Here is an 18,906-nt window from a genome sequence, read left to right on the forward strand (position 1 = left end):
AATTTAGATAGAAACAAATTAGAAGGCTTTCATCTTCAAATGTGTTAAGATACAGGTTCTAGGATTATAGAATCAAAAATGATGTAGAATTTACATGTGTTAGCCAGGAGAGGACACTGCTGAGAGAATATACTGTACTCTTTAGGGAGTACTGAAGAATGTAGAGATGGGGAATGACCTATTTCTCTGACTTTTTTACTTCAGGCCTAGGAGGTTATACCATCTTTCTTTAACTCATTAAGAAACTGGACCACTGCAACTGCCTATTAAAAACTGCCAGATCCAGGAGTAAATTCAGGGTCTCTAAATTACTCTCATGTTAGAGATAGGATAGAAACATATTTTCACGTGAACAAAATGATAATTTTCCCTACCTCCCTCTTCCTATAAAGCTTTTCAAATGATAAACTGCAGTAAGGCTCTTCATTTGGTCCCTCTGCTTCTCTTGGCATGTTGCTTAGGGGCTCAGGCTCTGTTCTCTGCAGTGTTGGTTGTCTGGATTTCCTTTTTTCTGGAAAAAGTCTTTCTTTCTTGCTCCCTAGGTGAACCTGATTATTCTTCAGGTGTCTGGTGATCCTGGCCTTAGATGGGGACCAGAATTACAACCCAGGAGGCAGCTAGCAAAACAGAATCTTAATTCAAATGAACTTGGGAATTAGTAAATGTCAAACTGGAGAAGAAAAACTGATGGGACATTGAAGTACTCTACCTTTTCGGGATTTCTTGTTTTCCCTCTGGAAGGAACTCATCACCGCAACAAAGAGAGTAAAAGAAAGAGAAAGATGGGGTGGGAGGAAAGGAGAGAAAATATCAAGACAAAGCATCAAGTCTTATGAATTATCTACAACGCTCTGGACAGTAAGGAACCTGGAGACAGGGACTGTCATTTACAAAAATGCCCCAGTCCCAACAGCCTTAGAGAAAGGCAAAAGCAAACAAGGGGGTGAAAGTGATCTTTATGATTACCTTGCTACTGGCAAATATTTACTTGGAAAAATAACCCCATTTTGTGATCTTGGCACTAACCAATGTTTATGGTTGCACAGTCTCTCGAAAGGGCCTGAGCCCTTCAGATTAGATCCTACAAGTGAGAATTTAGGTAACACACATATTTGTTAAAGAATAATACAGAAATTGATTCAGTTGGTTACTCCAAGGAAGTCTACTTACTGAGAAAGTACTAGTTTACTAAAAATCCAACTTTATTCAGGAAAACAATAATATTTTAAGATTTCTAGATAACTCCCAGATGAGAGTCAATTGACAGCCGGTTCTTTTTACTGTGAAAATTATTCAATCCAGAATTTCCTCTTGGAACCCCTATATAATACAGTATTGATAGACTATATCAACACAGCAGAAAGCATACACATTCTTGACAAGGCTCTTGTCAGCTCTTTTGGGGTCAGGGGAGGATTAATTAGGGGCAGGTTTGGGGATTAGTGAGTCTCTGATCTAGCCCATGTTACACAGTCCTGAGAAAGCCAACAAGTATAATCTAAAAAACTCCTTCAACACCAAATTTTACATAGCCCACATTTAGGTCCTATCTATAATGGCTCCTCTACTGCAACCAATTCCCTATTAGGTAAGTATTAACCACAATCATCATAAAATAATCTTTTACATGGCTAAAAATGATAAGAATTCTAAAACGTAAAACCAAGGGCCTGGATGTCAACAAAGCTATCAAAGCAGCTTGCAATGTGGTCGTCAGGAACATCACTATAAAATTAACCCTTCATATAGATTAAAATAAGTAACGAATCTGTGTACAACATGTAAGTTTGCAAAGGGAATTAAGATATGAAGCAAGAAATGAAAATAATTCATACCTGCAGTGTACAGTTCTCTTTTCGTTTGAGGAACTCCACAAACCTGGCCACTACTCCTGGTGTGCTGATGACTTCATCAATAGGAGGATTAGGTTCTGTCTCCCCATAAAATAAAAGGAAAGAAGAAAAACATCCTTTGATTTCAACGCAAGGACTTTATAGCTCAAAAGTACTTCATAATATCCCTCCCTCCATTTTAGCATCTCTTTCATGTTGGAAATCTAAAAAAGAAAAAAAAATGTAAAACTGAGTTCAGTCACTTTGAGACTAGGGCAGCTTCTAAAGTTTCACAATAAGGTAAGTTTTAACATGGAAATAATAGGCAGAATTCTTAAAAATTAAAATTACTGCCTCTACCATTTTAGAAAACTTAGGAAGTAGGGGAAAAAACATCTGAAGACAAGCACTGTTATTATTTTGGTATACTTCTTTCTAGCCCTTTTTCTCTGCATGGGTTTTGAGTCTGTCTGGTTTAACACAAATTGCCTTAAGAAACTGGATTAGGAGATTCTGAGCGCACTTATAAGATTTAATTTTATAGTTGTAGTGATAAGTAGAAGCCAGCAAGAATTCACTAACGATGACTTGCCAAATTAATCTTGTTATCAGTTATGACAATCGAGTATCTTATAAATAAAGTCATTCAATAGAAACTTGTTGGGTGAATAGATAAGAAATGTCCCAGACAATTAGCATGGCAATTTCAGCAAGAGATTTGACAAAGTTTTTGAGGACACTCATGAAGCAATGCAAGAAAAATGGCAGTTGGATTACAGTAGTACTAGGAATTCCTTAGCCAAGTCAATGGCCTTACTGAAAGAGGTGACTAATGATTCAATGTTAATTTGGAGAGAGCTCTAACGACACGTTCTTTCCCTGGTTCAACATTTTTATCAACCATTCAGATAAAACATAGCAAATAAATATGATGATTACAATAAAGACAAAGTATGCTAGATTACAGAAACAACATATGGAAAGAATAAGCCAAAGTTCACAATAAAACAAGAGGGATAAAGCAAAATTCAGCAACTGAATTTTTAAAAAAGCAACTTAAAAAAATCCATATAAATTCACAGACAAACTTAAAAACAGTTCATGAGGAAAAGTACTAGGGAGTCTAGACTGCTGCAAATACAATGAATCATTACTATGCCATGACTACCAAAATAACTTAGAGTACGTTACTGGAATGTATAGTCTCAGGACAAGTAAGGCGATCATAAGAACACATCTGGAGTACTGTATTCTAGTTATCACATTTTTAAGAGGAATGGCTGGCAAAATTAGAATACATGCAGGAAAGCACTAGAGTGGTAAAAGGCCTTAAAAAGCCACATTATGTAAGAAACCCATTAGGCTTGGCACGCTGAAAAGCGATGACATTTTTAGAGGGATGGGGAAAGTGTTCATGATAATGGCTTTCAAATATTTAGCAAGTTGTCACGCAAAAAACATAATTATTTTTTTGTCATGGTGGTAGGTTTTTATTCCAGTTAACCTGAAGGGATATATTAATTTATCACTAATAACTCCAAACAACCATAACTTACTACTGCGGGGTTTTAAGTATTTACTATTGACACTTTAATACGGTTCTGAGTTCCAGAGTTCTTTTTACCTGCCCAAGATGTCAAGCAGCAGCATATTCCATTCTACCCTTATTATACAAAAAAGTAGTTACACTGCTCACCAAGAAATCCAAGTTTAAATTTCAGTGATAAACTGCTAACATTAAAATCAACAATCATTGCTCTTTCAAGTGATTTTTTTTGTGTGTGCGCGCGTGAGGAAGATCAGCCCTGAGCTAACATCCATGCTAATCCTCCTCTTTTTGCTGAGGAAGACCGGCTCTGCATTAACATCTATTGCCAATCCTCCTCCTTTTTTTCCCCCAAAGCCCCAATAGATAGTTGTATGTCATAGTTGCATATCCTTCTAGTTGCTGTATGTGGGACGCGGCCTCAGCATGGCCGGAGAAGCGGTGCGTCGGTGCGCGCCCGGGATCCGAACCCAGGCCACCAGGAGCGGAGCGCGCACACTTAACCACTAAGCCACGGGGCCGGCCCTCAAATGATATTTTAAAAGTTTTTCTTAAAAAAAAAAAAAAAAGAGTGGAGCTTCTCAATTTGAATGAACATGAAATATTAACTACTATTCTTATCACTTTAAGGTCTTTTCTAAGATAGCTCAGAAATGAAAATAATGCTGCCTTCTGGTCCTGTTAAGATCGCACAAATAAATAAGGAAATTCAAAAGTTAGCCATGGCTCATAACTACATATATGTCTGTATGTGTCCTTTTATTCTGTTGATAGACACACTCCAAAGCAAGTTATCTGTGGTGTGAAAAAGCAGATTATGGGAAAGCAATATTTTGAAAATAAATGAAAAAATATAGTTAACATATTCAGGACTCACCTTTTGAAAGCAGTTTTCTGAATTTCTGCGTTGCTGAAAGCTGTTGCTCTGGGCTATTGGAAAATATCATTTCGATCATGTCCGAAGTAATAACACCACCCTGGGATCACAAACAAAAAGCAAATATAATAACATTTTAACTTTTATTCAAAGGAAAACAAAGTATAAATTGTGGCCAAGTTATTAAGTTAATCATATTTATCTAGAAGAGTTACAGAAAGGTAGGACAATCTTCACATGTAGAAATGTATGACATGGTTAATAATGTGATGAAGCCAAATTCTTTGTCTATCATTAAAAAGCTCACAACAGTGAGAAAGTAATCGTAATAGTAAATACTAAGACAAGGTGTTTATTATTCTTCCTCTCCTTGCTCATCACATGGCTGGCTGTTCCTTGTCATTCAGATTAAACGTCAAGTTCTAAAAGAAGGATTTTCATGACCTCCAAACCTAAAGCAGCCACTCCATCTCTATCACATCACTCTATTTTAATCTTATGCCCAGTCCTTTTCACTATCAGATATTTTTCTTGGTTATTTGTTTACTGCCCAGGTTCCCTCAGTATACTGTAAGCTCCTTGAAAGCCACAGACTCTGTCTATCTCACCACTCCATCACTGATCGCTGGCATACAGTTGATACTCAACAAATATCTACTGAATGAGTACAGAGTAGTCTTGTATAAATCACAGATTCTAGCCACCACCAAATTCAACAGCTAACCCTTAAATTTATTTAAAATTTCTGTTTTCTTGCTTTATTAAAACTTTTCAGTTTCCCAATATTTTTCTGCTTTATTAAAACTTTTCCATTTCCCACTACAACCCATGTATAGTATTAGTAGTTAACTTTCTTCTCAGGATCATTTGTCACAATGGGTTACACTCAACAAGATGAACTGTGAAGAAAGTTGCATTGAGTTGTAAGCGCTAGATGGCTGGTAAGCAATATCTAACACTTAAGAATCCCCATGGGGAGAATGAAGTATTCTGCTCTTGAGAGTCAGAAAAGTAACCTCTTTGAAACTTACAAGACTGATTCCTGAATAAACAAAGATACCTGTATGATTTTGTTATGAATGTGTTTGCATATGTGTGTGTGTATACACACCTTCGTTTTCTTCTCTCTCTTACCCCCTTCATATAACATAAGATGTAGTGACTTTACAGTCATAGTATTTAAGTATTGTTAACTTTACATCATAGTATTTAAGTTACAAGATATCAAGGAGAGGAGTCAACATCACCCAAGGACTTTGGATCCTCTTCTGGGGAAAAGGTTAGTGCATTTTCAGTTGCGCGCAGGACAATTATATCATGTTACATGGAGGTACAGCTTTGTTATTGTTTTGGAGACTTAGTATGGTTTAAGGACTGTGTATGGACGCCAAGTTGACAAGGAGTGAACTAGGATGGTTAATTTTATGTGTCAATTTGCTTAGGTTATGGTACTCAGTTGTTTGGATAAACATCAGTCTTGATATTGCTGTGAAAATATTTTTTTAGATCTGATTAACATTTAAATCAGTACTCTTGAGTAAAGCAGATTATCCTCCAAAATGTGGGTGGGCCTCATTTAATCAGTTGAGCAAAGACTGAGATTTCCTGAAGAACGAATTCAGCCTCAAAATTACAACATCAATTCTTACCTGAATTTCCAGCCTCCCGGCCTGCCCTACGGATTTTAGCAGCTCCAACAATTACATGAGCCAGTTCCTTAAAATCAATCAATTAATCAATATCTCTCTCCTACTGGTTCTGTTTCCTCTGTAGAACTGTGACTAATACAGTCCACAAAATGCTTCATATTCATTTAACATCCACTTAAAAAACAAATGGACAGCCTGACTTTCTGAAGGGCCTAGAAGAATCTACCACAAAATGATAATATTGGCTACAGTGTCTATATTGATTTCAAAGGGAGTTAAACAGGTCTCCTAATTCCAAAAGAAAACTAGTCCATAAAAACTGGAGATCTATGAAGTGAAAAAAGAAAAATCTATAAAATACTATGCATAATGTGCCACTATTTGCAAAAAATGGTGGGGGGAGGCATGCGAATTTTTATCAAAAAGAGTAAATAAGAATCTAGTAACAGTGGTTGCCACTGGGGTGACTAAGGTAGAAGAAAGATATATTTCTTTTTTTTCAAAACCATGTATATTTATGATCTATTAAAACATTATAATTGATTACAATAAACTGCAAATCTAGACAGGTGGGATCCATATAAAGAATACTAAATCAGTAATTTTTATCTGTTTAGGTAACCTCATGAAAGTTACAAAATAGGTTATAACAGAAAAATTTTAAATCATATAAACATATCCAATTTTGTAACTGAAATGAGTAACAAATTGGGACTTCCTTTAAAGTATCCCTTGTTATTCAATTTTTAAGGAATAAATTTATTTTATAATTGTCTTTGTAAGTTTTAACAGCTGAATTAATCTTCTTAATTTAGTTAATTCTGTTTAACTGCATGTTATTCAAAATATAATAAACATGTAATGAACCATGAGATTTAATATATGGCTTCTTAATTCAAAAATGAAATGCCAAGCACTTTTCGTAGCCATCTAACCTCTTTTTTAAACCTAAAAAAAGAGATCTAAACCTCATATCTTCATTAGAAAAACATTAAAAAGAGCTTCTTCCATTATCTTACTCACTGGTGCCATCTCCATGTTATTAATCTGAGTCTCATGGAAACCTCCATCTGACATAACTTCTTCTTCTGTTTCTTCTTCTGCTGTAGCAACATTTCTTCGTTTGAATAGCTGAAAAATAAAAGACTGTTACTAAAGTAATTCTAAAACAAGGAATTCAACATTGAAACATTAGGTGCCCCACTTAAAGGTAATAAAAATGGAGCTTTCTAAAAATCATTTTAAAAATTCTAAAGTTTTTCAATTTTATGCTGCCTTCAAATCCTTCCTGATGAGGACCTATTCTCCACAGTCATATAATCTAACGCAGTTAACTATCACAACATGCTATTACCAACACTGGATAAGGTAAAACTTACTAAGACAGGCCTGACACTGCATGATATATAAAAAGATAAGGTTAGAAAAAGGAGCCGGGGCATCCTTGGCCATTTCCCTCTTCCTTCTATGCAAAGTAGGTGATACAATAGTCTCACCAATACATCAGGGGGAATGAGGATAAAAATGATGTCAGGATGACTTAATTCTTCCCTCCTATCCCTCAAGGATAGTGGATTCAGGTTCCCTGACCTTCCCAACGAGTCCAGCAACCAGTGACGACAATTAACTACTGCTTGAACACTACCTTTAAAGCATTCATTAATTTGTGTAGGCAAAGGAGGATAGTTCTCTCCAAAAGCAGCTGCCTAAGGTGGCTTCCATTATATCCTTAAGAGTTCTAGACAGTACACTTATTCATGAAGCGATGATGGAGTAACAAGAACTTATCCTCTCATCCCATGCAACTAAAAACGCAGACAAAATTCATAAAACCATGGGTTTCAGCCATTGGACAAGAAGCAGCACAGGCTGTGATCCTTCAGAAAAAAAAGAAGGGCCGGCCCATGGCATAGTGGTTAAAGTTTGGGGCACTCTGCTTCAGCGGCCCGGGTTCACAGGTTTGGATCCCCGTGACCAACACCACTTGTCAGCCATGCTGAGGCGGCAACCCACATACAAAACAGAGGAAGACTGGCACAGATGTTAACTCAGGGCTAATCTTCCTCAAGCACAAAAAAAAAAGAGGAAGACTGGCAACAGATGTTAGCTCAGGGCAAATTTTCCTCACCAAAAGAAAAAGAAAAGAAACAAGATCAGCCCTATGATTGCTTCATATTATTGCCCAGACAGAGTTTCCAGGTCCACCTTCCCAGCATAGGGAAGGTGAACCCAAACAGGGCCTAGGCCTATAGGCTCCCTCAGTTGAGGAGACAGAATTCAGAACTAAGGAGGCCAAGACACCTAGAATCCAAAAGGCAGAGTACTGAAGAGGAGAGATCAACACAGAAAGACCACCACAAATCTGTAGAAGGTTCCCCTTGAGTCTTTAGCTTAGTACTGATCAGCGCTGCTGTGTGAGGAAAAGATCCAAAGCTGGGAAAGGAACCACCTTCAAGGAGTATGCAGAACAATTTTGGAGGTCACACAGGTCGAGGAATAGTTCACATTTCAACCAGTGGGAACAGAAAAGACCTCCTAATACATGGGACACTGAGTAGAATACTCAGAAGGGTATTGATTCAATAGTGAGGCTAAATTAGCCCTAGATTAGAGGCTGTTCTGGTCCAGCCCAATGAAACATAAAAGCAAACTAGTTCCACATAACTTAACTACATCCAATGACAAAGTCAGAATTATACATATTAAAAGAATACAAAATTATACTTAATAAAAGAATACAAAAAACTGAACTCTAATACCAAACGAGGTAAAATTCTCAATGCCTGGCATTCAATCAATAACTACCAAGCATACAAAAGAAGTAGGAAAAGATGATCCTACTTGAGGAAGAAAAATAATCAATTATATTAATCAAAATCACCTAAAAATGACAACGACGGCAAACTGGACAAGGACACTAAAATAGTTGTTATAAATATATTCCACATATTCATGAAGGATAGTTAGGAAGACATGAAAAAAAAGCAAATCAACCACCTAGAGATGAAAAGTACAATTTTTCAGATGAAAGTATACTGGATGGGATTAACAGCAGATTAGATATTGTAGACTAGTAAATTTAAGGACACAGCAATAGAAACACTCCAAAATATGAGAAAGAAAAAAGGCTGAGGAAATACACACAAAACATAAGTCAGCTGTGGGACATCACGTGGCCTGATATACACACACTGGAGCCCTAAAGTTGGGGTGGGGGAATATATTTGGAAAATGAATGACTGAAAATTTTCCAAATTCGTGAAAAATATAAACCCACAAATCCAAAATTTCAAAGAACCTCAAGCAGAAAAATGAAGAAAATATGAAAGCACATCATAATCAAACTGCTTAAAATGAGCAATAAAAAGATAATCTTAAAGCAGCCTGAGGAAAAAACACATCTTCTATGCAGGAAAACAAAACAAGAATGACAGCAGACTGGCTGCTGAAAACAATGGAAGCCAGAAGAGTATGGATCAAACATATTTAAAGTATCAAAAGAAAAAGACTTAAAAACAACATAAAAAAGCTGAAAGAATTCATTACCAACAGACCAGCTCTGTAAGAAAATGTGAAAGGATGTTCTTCAGACATAAGGAAAACGATACCAGGTGAAATACAGATCTACAAAAAAGAACGATGAGCACAGAAATGGTAAAAATGTGGTGAAATCTTTTTACAACTTTCTCATTAAAAAAAGAATGTCTTTAAAAGATAGTTGACCACTTACCCACTAGGATGGCTATAATCAAAAAGACAGATAATAACAAGTGTTGGCATGGATGTGGAGAAACTGGAACCCTCATACATCACTGGTGGGAATGTAAAATAGTGCAGCCTTCTTAGAAAATAGCTTGGCAGTTCCTCAAAACATTAGAGTTACCATATAATCCAGCAACTACACTCCTAATATATTTTTGGGGGATATATACTCAAGAGAAATGAAAACATATGTCCACACAAAACTTGTACGTGAATGTTCATAGCAGCATTATTCACAGTAGTCAAAAAGTGAAAACAATGCAAATGTCTATCAACTGAATGAATAAACAAAAAGTGGTATACTCACACAATGGAATACTATTTGGTAATAAAGAGGAATGAAGTGCAGGCATACCTCGCTTTATTGTGCTTCACAGATACTGTATTTTTTTTTACAGATACTGCTCCACCAGCAAAAAGACTATGTCTTACTGAAGGCTCAATGATGGTTAGCATTTTTTAGCATTAAAGTACTTCTAATTAAGGTATGTACAGTGTCTTTTTAGACATAATAGTATTGCACACTTGACAGACTAAAATATAGTGTAAACCTAACTTTTATATGCACTGGGAAAACAAAATATTCGTGTGACTCACTTTATTACAATATCCACTTTATTGCGGTGGTCTAGAACCAAATCCGCAATATCTCCAAAGTACGCCTATACTGATACATGTTACAACATAGATGAACCATGACAACATTCTGCTGTGTGAAAGAAGCCAATCACAAAAGACCATATATTGTATGATTCTTACTACATGAAATGTCCAGGAATAGGCAAATCTATAGACACAGAAAGCAGATTAGGCAGGGTGGGGGGGTGGGGAGAGACCGGAAACAGAGAGTGACAGCTAACGGGGCAGTGATGAAAATGATCACAAATTGATTGAGGTGATAGTTGTACAACTCTGAGAATATACTAAAATCCACTAACTGTAAACTTTAGATACGTGAATTGTATGGTATGTGAAATATATCTCAATAAAGCTGTTAAAAAAAGATAACTGACAATTTAAAACAAACGTAGTAAAAGACTGGAGGTTTAATAACACATACGCAGAAGTAAAAACCATGAATCATGACGTAGTATAATATCAGTTGAAGTCAGACTATAAGTTACAGATATAAACCCTAAAGGAATCACTAAACATATATACACACACACACCCCCCCCAATCAACTATATGTTGCCTACGTGAAACACACTTTAAATACAAAAACATAAATATGTTAAAAGTAAAAAGGTGGAAAAAGACTGCTAATGCTAATTAACAATGCAAGTTAACAGAAAGCTAGAATAGTGATATCAATGTCAGACAAAGTTGATTTCAGAGAAATATTATCAGAAATAATGATAATAGGCTCAATTAATCAGGAAAACATGAGTTCTAAACAGTTATGCACCTATTTAACTAGGAACAGAAAGGAACTTCCTTGAACTCATAAAGGAAATACAAGAAAAATCTAGAGTTAATGTCATACTTAATGGAAGATTACTTTTCCCCTAAAAATTAGGAATAAGACAGGTATGTCCGCTTTCACCATTTCTATTCAATACTGCAAGGTAAGGTGCTAGTCAGTGCAATCAGGCAAGTAAAAGAAACAAAAGGCATCCACATTGGAAAGGAAAAAGGAAAAATTTCTTTATCTATAGTCAGCATGATTATCCATGTAGAAAACCCAATGGAATCTACAAACAAGCTACTAGAACTTATAAGGGAGTTTTGCAAGCTTTAGGATGAGACACAAAATAAAACTTTATACAAAAATAAACTATTTCTAAATACTAACACTGAACAACTGAAAATTGAAATTTAAAAGATACCATTTACAATAGCACCAAAACCTATGAAATACGGGAAAATCTGACAAAAAAATGTTCAAGACCTATACACCAAAAACTACAAATCACTGAGAGAAATTAAAGACCTAAATAAATGGAGAGATACACCATGCTTATGAGTTGCAAGACTCATTGTTAAGATATCAATTCTCCCCAAGCTGATCTACAGATCTAATACAATCACAATCAAATTCCCAGCAGGCTTTCATGTACAAATTGACAAGCTGACTCTAAAGTTCATATAAAAATGCAAAGGACCTATAAGAGCCAAAACAATTTTGAAAAAGAAGAACAAGGTTAGAGGGCTAACACTACCTAATTTCGAGACTCATTACAAAGCTACGGTAATCAAAGACAGTGTGGTATATAAGATAGACAAATAGACCAATGGAATAGAGTAGAAGTTCAGAAGCAGACCCACACAGATATGGTGAATTGATTGCAAAAGGTTCCAAAGCAATTCAATGAGGGAAATCAATCTATTTAATAAATGGCATCTGAATAACTGGATAGCCATATGCAAAAAATGCCCCTTCCCCCCCTTACCTCGCATTATATACAAAAATTAAATGTAAATGATCATGGATCTAAATTTAAGCCAGAACAATAAAACTTCCTAAAGAAAACACAGGAGAAAATCTTAAGTGACCTTGGATTTGGCAAAGATCTTAGATTTGACACATCAAAGGACAAGCCATAAAAGAAAAAAACTGATACATGGAACTCCAAAATCAAAAACTTTTGCTCTTCAAAAATCACTTGTGGGGGCCAGCCTGGTGGCATAGTGGTTAAGTTCATGCACTCCACTTTGGCAGCCTGGGGTTCACAGGTTCAGATCCCAGGCGCAGACCTGCGCACTGTTTATCAAGCCATGCTGTGGTGGCATCCCATATAAAGTGGAGGAAAAGGGGCACAGATGTTAGCCCAGGGCCAATCCTCCCGAGCAAAAAAGAGGAGGATTGGCAACAGATGTTAGCTCAGGGCTAATCGTCCTCAAAAAAAAAAAAAAAAAAAAAATCACTTCTGAAAATGAAAAGGCAAGCCACTGACTGCAAGAAAATATTTGCATAACATATATCCAACAATGGACTTGTATTCAGCAGACAATCAAAAAACAAGGAATATATTCAAACAGACTTCACTAAAGGAGATATACAGATGGCAAATAAGCATGTGAAAAGCTCTCAACTTTAGTCATTAGGGAAATACAAATTAAAACCACAATAGCATCCTACTACACCTTAGAATAGGTAAGATGAAAAAGACCGACCATACCAAATGTTGACAACAATGTGGAGCAACTAACACTCTCATATAGTGCAGATGGGAGGGTAAAATAGTACAAGCCATTCTGGCAAACAGTTGACAGCTTCTTAAGCATATACCTACTATACAACCCAGCCACTCTGCTCCTAGAAATATATCCCAGAGAAAAGTAAATACGTGTCCATACAAAGAGCTGTCCATGAAAATTCACGGCAGCTTTATTCGCAATCACCAAAAACTGGCAACAATCCACATTACCATCAACAGACAAATGGATAAACCAATTGTGGGTTTATCCTTACAACAGAATACTACTCAAAGATAAAACAGAATGAACTACTGATACATACAACATAAATGAATCTCAAAATGATTACGCTGATTGGAAGAAGCCAGACAAAAAAGAATACACAATGTATGAATTCCATTCATGCAAACTAATTAGTGGTGACAGAAAACAGATCAGAATTGCCTGGAGATAGGAGGAGAGGAGTGGGGAAAAGGCACTATCCAAGGTATACCAGGAAAGTTTTGGGAAAGATAAATATGTTCACTATCTTAGTTATGGTGATGGTTTCACAGATATATACATATGTCAAACACTATGAGTTCCTAACAATATTAAAACATACACTTTACTGGTCCCTTTGGAGGATGCTACGGAACCAACTCATATTTTGAAAATAAATAAAGGGAGGGAAGTATTTTTCTTTCCTATTTGATTAGTAATTCAGGAAAACCAAAAACTTGTTGAAGAAAAGCTCTTCTTTAGAGTGACCTGCCAACTAACAAAAGCAGAAGGAAAGATAGAACAATCGTTGCAACTCCTAGTAAAGTAATGGATCCAGGCAATGACCATCAAAGGCTGCAAAAGCTTCAGGTGAAAAACTGATGGATGTTGAGGCCAGCCCCATGGCGTAGTGGTTCAAGTTCAGCACACTCCACTTCAGTGGCCCAGGTTTGCAGGTTCAGATAGGGTGCAGACCTACGCTGCTCATCAGCCATGCTGTGGCAGCAACCCACATACAAAATAGAGGAGGACTAGCACAGATGTTAGCTCAGGGCCAGTCTTCCTCAGCAAAAAAAAAAAAAAAAAAAAGAAAGAAAAGAAAAAGCTGATGGATGTTGACTAGATGCGTGGATGTTGACTAGATGCTTGATATTAAGGAACTGTTAACCTTTTCAAGTATGACAACACTACTCTGGTTTAAGCTTAAAAGGCTTTTGGGGCCGGCCCTGTGGCATAGTGGTTAAGTTCACGCACTCCGCTTCAGCAGCCCGGGGTTCGCAGGTTTGGATCCCGGGCGTGGACCTGCGCACTGCACATCAGGTGTCCCACATATAGAAGGGAGGAGGATGGGCACAGATGTTAGTTCAGGGTCAATCTTCCTCAGCAAAGAAGAGGAGGATTGGCAATGGATGTTGGCTCAGAGCTAATCTTCCTCACTACAAAAAAAAAACAAGTCTTTTTATCTTTTAGAGATACACAGTGAAGAATTTATAAATGAAATAGTTTGATGTCTCAGATTTGCTTCAAAGCAATCCAGGGCATTATTTTTCTTCTAAAGGACACCCTTTAACATTGCTTTAATGTACGTCTGGTGGTGATGAACTCTCAGTTTTTGTATGCCTGAATACATCTTTCTTTCACCACTGTTTCTGAAAAATATTTTTGCCAGGTACAGAATTCAAAGTTGACAGTTCCTTTCTTTGAGTACTTTAAAGATGTTTTTCCACTGTCTTCTGGTTTGTATTATACTTTGCAATGAGAAATATGACGTCACTTTTATCTTCCTTCCTCTGCAGGTAACGTGTCTGTTTCCTCCGTGTGTTTTTAAGACTTGCTCTTTACAAGTGGTTTGAGTAGTTTGGTTATAATGTGCCATGGTGTAGTTTTCTTCGTGTTTTTTTGTGACTGGGATCCATTGAGTGTCTTGGATCAGTGGGTTTATAGTTTTCAATACTCATGAAAAGTTTTTAGCCATTATTTCTTTATAAATATTTTTTTCTCTTCCATCCTCTCTCCTCTCCTTCAGGGACTCTAACTGTCCATGGATTAGGTTTCTTATAAGTTGTCCCACAGCTCACTGATGTCTTCTCTTCTGTGTGTGTGTGTGTGTGTGTGTGTGTGTATTCTTTTACCCCTCTTTTTCATTTTGGATAGCTTCTATTTCTATCCCTTGAAGTTCACTAACCTTCTCTTCTGTGGTTTCTAATTTGACATTGATCCATGTATTTTTCTTCTCAGACATGGTAGTTTTCATCTCTAGAAGTTCAATTTGAGTCTTTTTTATATGTTCCATGTCTCTACTTAACTTTTTGAACATATGGAATATAGTTACAACACTGTTTTAATGTCATGCTCTGCTAATTCTAATATCTGTATCAGTTCTGGGTCGGTTTTGATTGATTGTTCTCATTAATGATTGTGTTCTCCCGCTTCTTTGTATATCTGGTAATCTTTGGATGCCAGACACTGTCAATTTGACTCTGCTGGGTACTGGATATTTTTGTATTCCTATAAATTTTCTTGGGTATTGCTCTGGTATGCAGCTAAACTACATGGAAACAGTCTGATCCTCTTGGATGTTGCTTTTATGATTTGTTAGGTAGGTCTGGAGGACTACTAAGTCTATGGCTAATTAATCTCCACTACTGAGCCAAGACTCTCCTGAGTGAATGCTCTACCTAAAGCCCTATGGATTATGAGTCTTTCCAGTCTAGCTAGCACTATTCTCAGCTCTGTGTAAGTGCCAGGCACTATTCCCTCTAATCCTCTTGGATGATATTTAGAGAATCTTTAGCCTTGAGTAGCTTCCTCAAACACATGTGCTGATCAGTACTCTGCTGAATATCCAAGGAAATCCTTGGAAGATCTTCAGGCTTCTCTCTATATTATATACACAGGTCTCTCCTTTCTGGTATTCCATTCTATGAACACTATTCGCTTTGATCTCCCTGGACTCTAAGTTCTCAAATCAGGGAAGCTATGGGCTCTACCTTAGTTCCCCCTCCCTGTGTTGCAACTTGGAAATGCTCTCAGGCAGTAAGCTGAGGCAATCATGGGGCTCACCTCACTTGTTTCCCATCTCTAGAGATCACTGTCCTTCATTGCTTAATGTCTAGTGTCTTCAACTGTTGTTTCATGTATTTTGTCTGTTTATTCCTGGTTGTTTCAGGAAGGAGGGTAAATCTGGGCCCTGCTACTCCACTTTGCCTGGAAGTATAAGTCCTCAAAGTACCCTTTCTGATACTCAAAATATCCCACTTTTGGCTAACAGGAGACTATTCAAACTATCTCCTGAGTCTTTTCAATACAATTTCAGTGATCTTAGACAACTTGCTTGCTTTATGTTATGAAAAAACATCATTGTGTTCGTCTTGAATATTCCCTATCTTTAACTGAGAATCAGCTATTTTTCCAAGGAGCCTTGTTCCTTTGAGAGAAAAATTCTAATGACCACAATCTCAGAGTGCCAGGGGTACTCACTGCTATAAGGTATTTCACTATTTCTAGGCCTTTTTAGGACAGAGCTGGGTATGCACACATGTGTCTGTGTGTGTGGTTGTGTGTTTAAAGAAAATACATCATGAATCCCTACTGATATTACCAATTCAAATTTATATAATTCCTTGATTTTATATTTCCATATTTTCTTAAGCTAAAAAATCCAAGTTCCTAATATTAACATAAATACTTATTTTCTGTATCCATATACAAATACATATAGTTTCAGAATATCTAACAATCCTATATGATTACTAAAAGTAGTTGAAGATTTGTTTATACTTCTTTTTGCCCTCAAGATATATCCCAAAAGAGATAATTAATCATATTGCCATATTTTAAACAGTATTAAAATAATTCCTCTTTGTGTGGTTTAGCCACAAGCACGACACACTGGGCCATTTAATTCCTTTTGTTTATTTTTAAAATTTCTTCCCTCATTTTGATTTAATTTTGTTTTACAATTACTTAAAACATTACATGACTCCAAAATCAAACCTAATCGCTAAAATTGTATCTACTGCTATTGCAAAATTTATCTCCACAGGCAGTGTCTTTAATATGACATGGCAGGATGCTGTTAGTGATCTTTAATTACTACAGGTCATGAAAAATACAATTGCTGATGAGCAAGTGGAATTTGAAATTAAAAACACAATACTATTTACATCACAAGGATCAGGATAAGAAAAGAGATGAGAAATTCCCAACAAAGGGAAGTCTTAAAACTACAGCTATACAGCAAGCCCATGAGATAAATAATACTGACTGGACCAAGAGGACAAAAAATGTAGGGTGGAGGTCTCCAGAGGAAAAAAATGGAACTGATAAATTATCTGAGAAGTTTAACCAAGTAGAAAATCAGACAAAAATAATTTAGAAGAGCTATAGCAGAGAATGAGAAGACAGCCAGAAATTCGAAGAAAGTCAAACCGGTAAAAAATGAGACAATTAGCTCCAGAAAAACAAAGTATAAGAAAGGAAGTGTAACCACAGTATACTATTCAGCTCAGCAGTGAATAATATTTACATATTCTAATATAAATATACTAGGAGGATGAATGTAAGGAAAAGAGTGGTATAAGAGCTTAAGTCTTCACCTACCCCAACAGAATATCAATAGACAATATTTTAAATCGATACAGATATATAGTAACATACACACATTACTTAGAAATGTAGCAGTATAACTGATATTGAACAGTTAAGAGGGTTGAAAGTGGTTTACGTGGGAATGAGACCAGGAATACCACTGGTTTGGTTTCAAGTATTTTAGCACTATAGCTATGCATCACTTAATGACAGAAAATGTTCTGAGAAAGGCGTCATTAGGCGATTTCATTGTGCAAACATCACGTAGTATACTGAAGGGGAACAAAATTTTTCACCCCAAAATGTGTCTCTTTAACTGGAGGATTATTTCAGGCTGATTATTTTTAAGAAACAAAAGACTCAGAACATTTTTCTTGCTACCTCCCCGTTAACTACCTAAAAGAATTCAGATTAAAAAACCTGTCTCAGGAAGCAAGCTATCATCTTAGCATAACATGAAGCAGGTGACAGGGAAGAACGGAGAAAAGCTTGTTTGTTGGGCTCCCCTCTGTGTTCTTCTGTTCTGTGTGGCCAAACACCTGTTTTCCCAACGTTTGCTCCTCTTCGCCTACCTGTGTATTACCTTCCTTCCCACTGAAGTCCCTAACTCTCCCCACCCTGAGGTGGATATCTAGCTGAGGATGGTATTTAACATGATGGCTTCAGCCTTTCTGGCGAGTTGCTCGGTTTTCCTGGGTTTCTCCCATGTATACATGTTATCAAACTTTTGTTGGTTTTTCTCCTGTTAATCTATCTCCTGTCAATTTAATTCTTAGACCAGCCAGAAGAACCTACAAGGGTAGAGGAAAATTTCTTCCTCCCCTACAGTACTGACACAAACCTAGATGGTATAGCCTACTACAAACCTAGGGTATATGGTACTAATCTTATGGGACCACCATCGTGTATGCAGTCCATCATTGACCAGAACGTTGTTATGCAGTACACCACTGTTTAACTTTTTCAACTATGTGCATATATTACTCAGAGAAAAAAACAGGTTTTAAAAAAGAAAAAAACTGCCAAAACAATCATGATTTGTATACCTTATTTATAGACTACATGTTGCCTGAACTTGCTAAACAAGCTAATCAATGGGAAAAGTTGGCTGACCACAAGTTCATCAACTTGCTCATTTCACAAGATATTTCTTGTAACTAAAAACATCAAGCAAGCCTCCATTCTGCTTCATTATGGTTTTTACAAACTTTCTGGCGGCACCATGTTACTATTTACACTGAGTTAGCAAGCATCTGTTTAATTTAAAATATTTTAAGAGTAAATCTAAAATGTTCATCTTCTTGTACATGAAAAATTACTACTGGCTCAATCAGAATGACATTAACTAGTAAAATTTTTTTGCCAAAAATAAATTTTACTTTGGTCTGTTGGTGCCAAATGGACAGAGGTCATTTATACAGTGCTGCCTAGATAACAGATATTAAGTGCTAGTCTGCTAAAAGGGTACCCCTAAAACATGCAGTTATCTTTTGTGTACTTGGCAGCATCAACTCCTGTACTACCCTC

The 18,906-nt window shown here is 36.5% G+C and overlaps 1 protein-coding gene across 1 annotated transcript in view; it reads right to left on the minus strand.

Annotated features, from left to right (window-relative positions):
- KPNA1 (karyopherin subunit alpha 1) overlaps positions 1-18,906 on the minus strand; it is a 74,435-nt gene that overhangs the window by 29,361 nt on the left and 26,168 nt on the right. Inside the window, exons 3-5 of the mRNA XM_058555903.1 lie at positions 6,928-7,035; positions 4,256-4,355; positions 1,836-1,930 (exon numbers count right to left, since the gene is read on the minus strand). Coding sequence (XP_058411886.1) covers positions 1,836-1,930; positions 4,256-4,355; positions 6,928-7,035 — 303 coding nt within the window. The remainder of the gene's footprint in view (positions 1-1,835; positions 1,931-4,255; positions 4,356-6,927; positions 7,036-18,906) is intronic.

This window comes from Diceros bicornis, chromosome 15, assembly GCF_020826845.1.
Source record: "Diceros bicornis minor isolate mBicDic1 chromosome 15, mDicBic1.mat.cur, whole genome shotgun sequence".
Classification (NCBI taxonomy): Eukaryota; Metazoa; Chordata; class Mammalia; order Perissodactyla; family Rhinocerotidae; genus Diceros; species Diceros bicornis.